A 9,386-nucleotide genomic window follows, 5' to 3' on the forward strand; every position below is an offset into this window, starting at 1 on the left:
AACATATCCTGTTATTTAATTGAATGCATATGTTTTTTAATTGAATTTTATGCAATCAATTTATTTATCATTTTAATAATTTGTGTAATGATATAATCTTTTTATATCATATTAATAGTAATCATTAAATTTACAAATAGATGTTAACTACATAATAAAAAAATTATATATGTAAAAAATATATTCTTTTATATAAAATTTGAAATAAATGAGTTGAAAATGAAAGTTATGTTTGGTATAGAACTTACACTATTTTAATGCAAAACTTGCTCAAAGCAAAATATCATCAAAAACTTTTTATATATTTACATAATAGTGTAAGAATTCGGAAATAGTACTTACCAGGGTACTGTAAAATTTAATTAAACAAACTACTACTTTTTGAGTATACATATGATATCAGACCATAATGCCTATGAACTCACCTTCCGACCCTGACCAGAGGCAGACATCACACGCAACCGACTAGCGATTTCTGTAAAACATGGTCTCATAGAAGGATTCGGGGCCCAACATTGCTCCATCAATCTTCTCCATTCTAGGTCACAGTAGCTTGGAATGGGTGGCCTCAGAGTATTGCTCACGATGCCGCCTACAAGTAGGAAGGAAGCACGAGTCAACTTTGGAATTTCAAATAAATATGGAAATAAAAATGCTAAGATATACTATCCTAATCCAGATTTTGAAATTAGAGAAGTCAGAAAATGAAAAAAAAGAAAAGTGAAGCTGCCTTTTGGGACAAACACCAGAGTAGTAATGTTTATAGCGGTTTAAGAGAACCATTTCTTGTGTTCAGACACCTTCATCAGAGAGAAATAAAGAATGTGGAGAACTTAAAACTAAATGACGGGAATTCTACATTAACAGTGTAGTGTTGGAAACCCACCAATTCAAGAAGCTAAGGAGACTAGTTTGACATAAGAGACGATAGGCACCCATCGATGCCACAAGCCATAACGGCAAAAAACTACGATGTGTTGAACCAACATTTACAACTGATAACAAGTGAAATTACAAACCTATGATAGCACCATAATGCATGTTGGCATAAGGCTCCTCTCCTGTGAGTATCTCCCACAAGACAATGCCAAATGAAAAGACGTCCACCTGTAACAAGAACCATTGGTACTGGTATACAATACGGTAGAATATATAAAGTAATAGTGATACTACAGTCATAATAGTTAAAGAAACTTCAACAAACCATAGAAAGAGAGATTTAAAAGGGGGAAGGATGGTTGACCTTCTCAGAAACTTTATTGCTACTGCCATTTAACAGCTCTGGAGCCATCCACGGAAGAGTTCCCCTTACTCCACCAGAAACTAAGGTGTTCCTCTTCATTTTTGATAGACCAAAATCTCCAACCTAACATGCATGGCACTGGCAGCATGAGAACTTAACTCGATACCATGATATCAATAACAGGTCCAAAAATCTAAATTTCTCGAATATTTACCAAAAGAGCAAGGAAGGATATCATTAGTCAGTTTCTAGTTAAAGGTAAATGGGTGAGTTTCCATTGGACAACCTTGCATATAGGTCTTGAAGGATCTTTCAGGTTAACCAACAAATTGTCACATTTGAGATCGAAGTGCACTATATTCTTTGAATGCAGATACTCCATACCAAAAGCTGCATCCATTGCAATGATGAGCCGCTTCCGGCGATCAAGATGCCTGTTTATTTGCATCACACAAGATATATATGCACATCATGGCGAAAAAAAGTTGGGGAAAACAGGAGGAACAATCCAGTAAATATCTCCGCGCAAGATTTTTCCAATATTGTCATTAAAGGTAAAAATGGAGAAAAATCATTCTTGTTTGTATATATTATAAAATGAGAATAATACATCTTTTTATAGGTACAATGAGCATATCTCACCAGAGAATCAAGCAAAGAAAATATATTAACCTGCCTAATTTAGATATCCTATCAATCATATTTAATAAAAATCAAATCAAGTAAATTGATACCAATGAATTTAAACTGATACTAATCGATTAACTAAATCTACGGTCATACTAGTCCAATCGGAAGCAACAGCATCACTTCATTCAGATTTAATCACACGGTTGTAGGAGTCATATAACAGTACCTATCCTTCCGGAGTAAAACACGTCTTAAAGATCCATCAACCATGTATTCCGTAACAGTAGCCAATGTCGCCCCTGGTCCATCTTGTACAACACCATAGAATGCTACAACATTGGGGTGGTGAAGCTTTGAAAGAATTTCAGCTTCCCTCCAAAATTCAAAGGTCTGAAAGTGGATAACGTCTATAGCCATTTTATCAAGGCTAAAACAGATGTATATAATAATAACATGAGATAACAGAAGTACGAAACAAAATTCAATTCCTTCAATAATCATATATTGGTGAAATAACAGAACCTGAAATTCGAGGTATTAAGGATTATTACCAGTCTTTCTTGCTCTGATTGTCGACCAATAAAGCAACTCTTCTTTATTCGTTTAATTGCTACATCTGAGCCTCTCCATTTTCCATGATATACAGTCCCAAATGTGCCAGAACCAAGTTCCCTCAATTCTTCAAGATCTGCATTTTTTATGATCTGCAAATAAGCCGCTAAAAAAGTTAATCGAGTTGGTCTATAAAGTTTAAACTTCAAATTTTACCCTAGTTCACAATTCATCATTTAAACAGTTAAAACAAGGAAACAGCTAATTGACTCACTATTCAAAAAGATGGACAAATCTTGTGAAACTGAAAAGGAGCTAGACATTTCGTGGATTAGCATTATTTAACTTCGAGAAGAGTGGGTGCCAAAATTATTTGAAAAACTAAACAGGCGCCATAAACCACTTCAATTACAGGTTGCCACACGAAAGGACAAACTCAAGAGAATAATCCAAAATAAGACCAAGAAAATGATAAGATACTTTGTGGCGCCTTATGGACAGAAACTTTTAAAAGTAATATAAAAATAAAAGAACATCATTCAAACTATGTGCATAAGTTCAAAAATTGGTCCTAACCTGCAACGAGTGTATATCAAAATCCACCAAAGAGAGATCAAAAAGAGGTAAGCCGATATTTCCTATCCCTTCCTGAAATATTGATAAGCTTCAGAGACGACATTCCACGCAAAACCAGGTACGATGAAGCAAGGACTATTTTTGTCACGAAACATAAATAATACCTCATAATCTGAGTCCTGAATTCTCATATTGTCCATCAAATCATCATCCTGCATGCCTTCACTGGCATTCACTTGTGATGCATTATAATTGGAACGAAGAGCTATCGAGACAGCTTCATCTCCATCAGGGAAGCCTTTTCGATCTTCTACATCAGAGTTATCCTGCAATTCCCTGTGAGTTCGAGCAATCCCCTCCCTAGCCAGCTGAACGAAGTCATATGCCAAAGGAGCCTCCTCTTCAACTTTTGTAAGGTCGGCAGAAAATACATGGTCCTGATCAATCAGAGAAACATCCCTTCTAGCAAATTGATCTCCTGCCAATCTTTGGAAGAAAGACCAGTGTTTAGGTTCATGATTTTCAATATTAATGCTCAAACCTGCTCGATCTTTCAAAAGAGGAGCAATATGGGATGAACTACCAGAGAGAATAGCTTTTGAAAATATATCAGAAAGAAAATCACGAGGGAAACGGTCATTTATATCAATGATTATGTCGCCCTGTTCCGTTCTGGGAACATCAACACTGGATTCTTCCATAGCTCCTGTCAGTGTAGAAATTCGAGGATGTCCGTGGTCATCATTAGCAATGGATTGACTGCCAACCTCAACAACCCAATCAGTTGTTCGACCTTCAGAAGTTTTAATTGAATCCTCATGGCTCACCGCAGGTAGATTCAATCCAGCTTCTGCCTCTGACTTAAGAGCTTGATCACACACAGAACCTTGATCATCAATTTGATCATCCTGCCTCATAATATGAGGTTTAGTGCACCAATCATCAAGGCCTTCAGGCACGACGAGTTTAGACTTGTCAATAGCAATCGGTGGCCTTGTAAGATCACCTACATTTCCATTTTGAGGTTTTTCTATAGATTCTGTCACTAAATCCTGATGAGCAACATCAATTATTGGTTGATTAACAATAAACTGAGAACTATGTGAATCATCAGATTTTGATATTCTACTGAGCAACTCTGACTGCTCTCGAGGAATACACTCAGAATAAAATGTCCTCTGGGGAGGAAAAGAGGACTCAAAGTAACTTAAAGCCGTAGGATCAGACTCGGTGTTAACAGATTCAGAAACAGGTAGAGTTTCAGAAATCTGATAATCATTTCCAGATGAATTAGGAAACTGATTAACAGCATCAAGAGTTATAGAAACTGGAAAAGGTTCTGGAGCCATCCCCTCAACTTTCAAAGTCTTCGAAGAAAGTTCTCTACCCAGCTTAGGGATGATCACTGATGACTCATCAACAGGATAACTAGATTTTGAATTACCACCGCGTGACTGTGAAGCAATAAATTGATCATTAGTTAAAATTTGATTACTTGCCTTTTCAGTTTGAATCGAACTATCAACTCTCTGTTTTGATTCATTTTCCTGCACATCTGTGACCTGTGTTCCTGGGATGCTTAAGGGATTCCCTTCAAGATCTTTTTGCTGAGACATTGTCCCATAGGAAAATTGTGGTGCTGAACTTTCAGAAAGTCCATAATTAGCTGTATGCAAATTATAGCCAAATTGCGGCAGATGCTGCTTGTCTTCAAAACGATGTCCAGTCTGCTCATAAACTATAGACGGACATGATAGAAGAAGTTTAGAAGATTCAACTGTTGATGGAATGAGAAAGCCAGTTGAATTTAAGTTACTTTCACCAATAAATTCAGTGGCAGTCCCACTTGTATCCTTTTCAACATTCAGTGCTTCCAACTCATTTAGATTATTTCCAGAAAAGCTTGATAAGCCATGTAGAACGGAGCCTTTTCTATATCCGCTATCCATTCCATTGACAGCCACTACATATTTTATCTTTGTGTCACAATCCGAGTTGGATAGAAAGAAATGAGCATCATCCAAATCCCCAAGAGAGAATAGAAACATGCGAAGCATTTTGGATCCTTCCCCATCTTCTAGAACATGGCAATCTTCCATCATGTTCAGTAAATCCTCATCAGTTGATACAGAAACTAAAGCATCAAGATCCTCCCCAGGATACTGATACTTAATAGTCTGCGTTTCAAAATAAATTGCAGTAGCTTTCTGCCATAATTCTTGCCAAGTAATGTCCTTCCTTATTATGATAATGCGTGTTTCACCACCAACATATCTGAGCTTTCCATCACTAGGCCGAGGGAGGATACTCCCACCAAAACTGCAGAGAATCTTCAGCTTTGTTGATGAGCTATCAGATACTCCAGATGAGGCATACACAAGTTTGTGGTCACTGTGGTAATCCGATGATAAATGTCGCACTGATTGCGAAGATGGCGAATACCCAAGATTACCCTTGTTCCCAAGTAAAGACAAATCACTTCGCTCAAATTCTCTTGAACCTTTTTCTTCTCTGGTAATCATGGAAATATCTGAACCACTTTCAGCGCTGGTACATACATTTCCTATAATGTTTAACTGCTCCAAGTAGCCAGCTGCATACCTGGTATCCCCAGAGATATTTGGAATAAATGGCTTCCGGGGATTGACCCGGTCAAGCATAAATTCGAGAGCAAATTCTTCTCCGGTCTGAATAGAGAAGTTATGCACAGGTTTAGGATCTGAAAAGATAGTCTCTGGAAACTTCAAACTGGCACTTGCATGACCTGAAGTATCCACCTTATAAACTTGTGATTCATGACCAAGACATTCATTCCCACGTACCAAGGGATTGGGTTGTACAAAATTGAGATTTTTTGATGGTTCCATATTCAAAAGGCTGAATCTCTCCTTAATGAAAAACAAATTCAATGGAAACAACTCTTGATTCCACACTGCTCTGAATAACTTGCAAAGGCCACAAAGGAGCACCGCAATTACTGCCAAGCAAAGAATTTAACTCAAAAAAATGATAGCACATAAATGTACAGATTTGGGAACATTTCTGGCTCAAGTTGATATGCAGAAACACCATTATTATCAAGAAGGATGCTCAAAGCCTAAAAGAGGAATATTTCACATCCNATATAAGGCATGTCACTCACCAAAATGAGAATTATTAAGACACAATATTAGAGAACATAGAGATATGGAGAAAATAATAATGCTTAGCATCTACTATGTATTTACAAATTCTTGACAACAATAGAACCAATATTTATCTGCAGTGTATTAAACTTCGCATTCACAATCCACGCATACAAGGTGCAATTGAACTAAACATCGAGCTCGAAGATGCTCCAAAACACGTATTTCACTAAAGGGATGTCATTTGGCTTGCACCTTGGCTCAAACATTTTACCTTACAACACATTGGGCACATATGTGCACCATATGCACTTTAAAACAATGTGGGGGTCCTCTTATGTTCTAATGCCGAAAGTGATAATTGTGGGGCAGGGTACAGTACGACTTCGTTTTTAACATGAAAATTAATTAAGTTTAATTATAAAAGTGGAAGTATTTTTCTTCTTAATGAAATGGATCTAATTAAAAGTGATAGTCTTATTTACAATTCTAAAAGTAATACATATACCTGCATGGCTCTGACAATCAAATAATAGAGTAAATAACACAAGTATTATCCCAAAATTTTCGAATATACCTGCATGGCTCTGACAATAAAATAATAGAGTAAATAACACAAGTATTATCCCAAAACAATATATAAGGCCAGATGCAAAAGGTGTAAAATACTAGGAAAGATATTCCCCGACCTGTGCTAATGTCATAATGCATAATATCTTCAAAAACAGCATTCAATGCAATCCAAATGAAGATTCCTTGCAGCTTGGGTTCCACAAAGAATCCACCTTCCAACTCTAAGCTCCACCTTGAAGCTCGTCTGTTGTAAGACCCCAAACAAATGAAAATGAAGCAACAGCCCTGAAGGTTGAGCAAAATCCCCATTATAAGACAAGGCAAATTAAACTCTCAATTGAATATCCAAGCAGTCCGAATTGAATTTTGGGGCATTACAATAGCATACATGATAAACAATCGCATAATTTTTAAAGAAGGAAGTGGGTGTTTCATGGTAATAAAATGCATAATACCTCTACGAGAAGTCAATGAGAAACCAAAATGGGATGAAACTACACTCTAGCACATATGGTGACAATGTACACAATTCACAGCCATTTCGTGTGTGCAAGTTTTTCTTGGCAGGTGGAATCAATATTCAGTCCATCCTTAAATACTTCCTCATCAAAAGCTAAATTCATTTACATCGACTGATCATTAATAACAATCATTGGTAATTCTTATTCCACCAACAGCTTCACTGCTTAAAAATCCAGAAACCCTTCATTTCTTCTCTTCCTACCTGCTCCACAAAATGGACTCCTACCGTTTCAGTAATCGTAATCTCTATACCTCGTACAACTAACATAAAACAAAAAGAAAAAAAAACACAATTAGACGTATCCTAAAATGTTACTAACCAACACAAAGTCATCCAAAGAAAAACTCGTGATCACTGAATTCCCAGCTCAAACAAAAGCTTTGCACAATCAAACTTACTATTCAGCATCAAATAAACAAGATCCCGATGTAAACCCTAATTTCAGCACAATCATAACATAACTGTACTGAAGTAACTCTCTCGGCCTCTGAAATTTATAGATGATCTGAAAAAACCTAACCGGTTGATCACAAAAATAGTAATTCTTACCTCAAGAAACTAAAGTTGCGCCAGAAATCCGACAGTGGACTGAAACCGCCATTGCCGCAACTTCATTTTCAGTGTCCAAACACAAGGAATACAAATCCAGACCCTCAAATAAAAATTCTCTCTATTGATAAATACTGATATGAACAGTTGAATAATTCCTTTAAATGATCGGTGTTTCGTTTTTGTTCTCAAGCTCACCACTTTTGGAATACAAAGCCACAGGGCTGACGAAGACGAGTATTTTCCCTCGAACGCACTACAATTTAGGAAGGGAAATTGGCGTTCAGTCGACTGCCCTCGATTTTTTTTGTATTCAATTCGTAGGTATTTTTTTAATATCACATTTTCACATAAAATTTATCACATTTCCACATGAAGTGTACCACATTTTGTATAACATAGTAGCACAATTTTGTGAATAGGGAGTGAACCCAAAAAAATATTTTGATTGAGGATTTTTCATCAACTTTTTGCTAATAAAATATTTAATACACTATTTAAATAAAACTGCGGCTGTTTTTTGGGTTTGTTTTCTCAATAAATTTTAGATTTTACTATGTCAAATTGGTTATGAGTCATTGGTGGTATTTTGGAATTTTTTGTTTAACCTTATATTGTCTTTTATCTATACACATAAATTTCTTTGTTCATTGTGTTATTAAGTTTGATCTCACATTAAACAACAACAATTTAATTAATCAAATTTCGGTATAATAATTTACTTTTAATTATTAAATTTTGTATTGAGAATTCTAAATAATTTGTGAGGCTTGTATCTCTTAATAATTATTAACATGCAACTTGATCATAGTTAATTAATGAACGTGGGTAACGACAGTGGCAAAATCGTTTTTGTTTTATAATGAGTCCAAAATATGACAATTGTGACTATAATAATAATATACTAGAATATAATATAAAATCTCTTCTACACACATCACAATGTAAAATATGTCAACCCATAACTGAACCAAATAGAGATTCAAACAATTCATATGGACATGTCTTGGTATATATATACATAAATAAATACACTGGATAGACGACTCAAACATCAACTCATATGTGACTCCCTCCAAAAGTACAATCTTTATTCTCCTGATAACATGTGGTATCTACCATTTTTCACACACAAAGACAATAACAGTCTCCCTTGGGGGTGAGCAAATAAGGATGGCAATAGGCCGTGGCGAGGGTGGGTTTGCCATCCCCATCCCCATCCTCATCCCCATCCCCGAATTACATCCACACCCCTATACCCGTCCCAATCCCCGCTTTTTCGGGTTCGGGGAATCCCCAAACCTGAAACTTCAGGGATCAACTTCCCATCCTCGTTTCAAAAATATTAATATGTCAAGACGATGACGGATTCGGAGATTTTCTAAAACCAAAATTTATTATTATCTATTATTATTAGAGATAATATTAATATTAATATCAATATCAATATTAATATTTTAAATTACATCATAGTCATGGAAAATAGTTTGGTTTATGATTTGGTACTTTTTATTCAATGAATATATTTAACATGAAAGAAAACTGTTCAAAACATTTTAAATGAAGAATATGATTTACCTGAGAATTTAGATTTATTAAATAAATGGACTATTCC

The 9,386-nt window shown here is 35.7% G+C and overlaps 1 protein-coding gene across 6 annotated transcripts; it reads right to left on the reverse strand.

The window, feature by feature from the left end:
• Window positions 1-283: 283 nt before the first annotated feature.
• Window positions 284-8,032, reverse strand: LOC140973484 (uncharacterized). Of its 6 annotated transcripts, none has more exons than XM_073436325.1 (11): window positions 7,772-8,032; window positions 7,155-7,423; window positions 6,816-6,984; window positions 3,166-5,978; window positions 3,002-3,073; window positions 2,425-2,577; window positions 2,100-2,263; window positions 1,530-1,677; window positions 1,244-1,366; window positions 1,020-1,107; window positions 284-592 (listed from the first exon to the last, which is right to left on the reverse strand). In XM_073436325.1, the coding sequence occupies exons 3-11, from the start codon at window positions 6,835-6,837 to the stop codon at window positions 414-416; spliced, it is 3,762 nt and encodes a 1,253-aa protein (XP_073292426.1). In that variant the 5' UTR covers window positions 6,838-6,984; window positions 7,155-7,423; window positions 7,772-8,032; the 3' UTR covers window positions 284-413. The 6 variants fall into 6 exon arrangements, 5 of the variants coding, with proteins under 5 accessions (XP_073292426.1, XP_073292429.1, XP_073292425.1 ...); XM_073436328.1 differs by having other exon boundaries at window positions 6,796-6,984; XM_073436324.1 differs by lacking the exon at window positions 7,155-7,423 and having other exon boundaries at window positions 6,816-6,943.
• Window positions 8,033-9,386: the final 1,354 nt, after the last annotated feature.

This window comes from Primulina huaijiensis, chromosome 3, assembly GCF_012295235.1.
Source record: "Primulina huaijiensis isolate GDHJ02 chromosome 3, ASM1229523v2, whole genome shotgun sequence".
NCBI classification, from domain to species: Eukaryota; Viridiplantae; Streptophyta; class Magnoliopsida; order Lamiales; family Gesneriaceae; genus Primulina; species Primulina huaijiensis.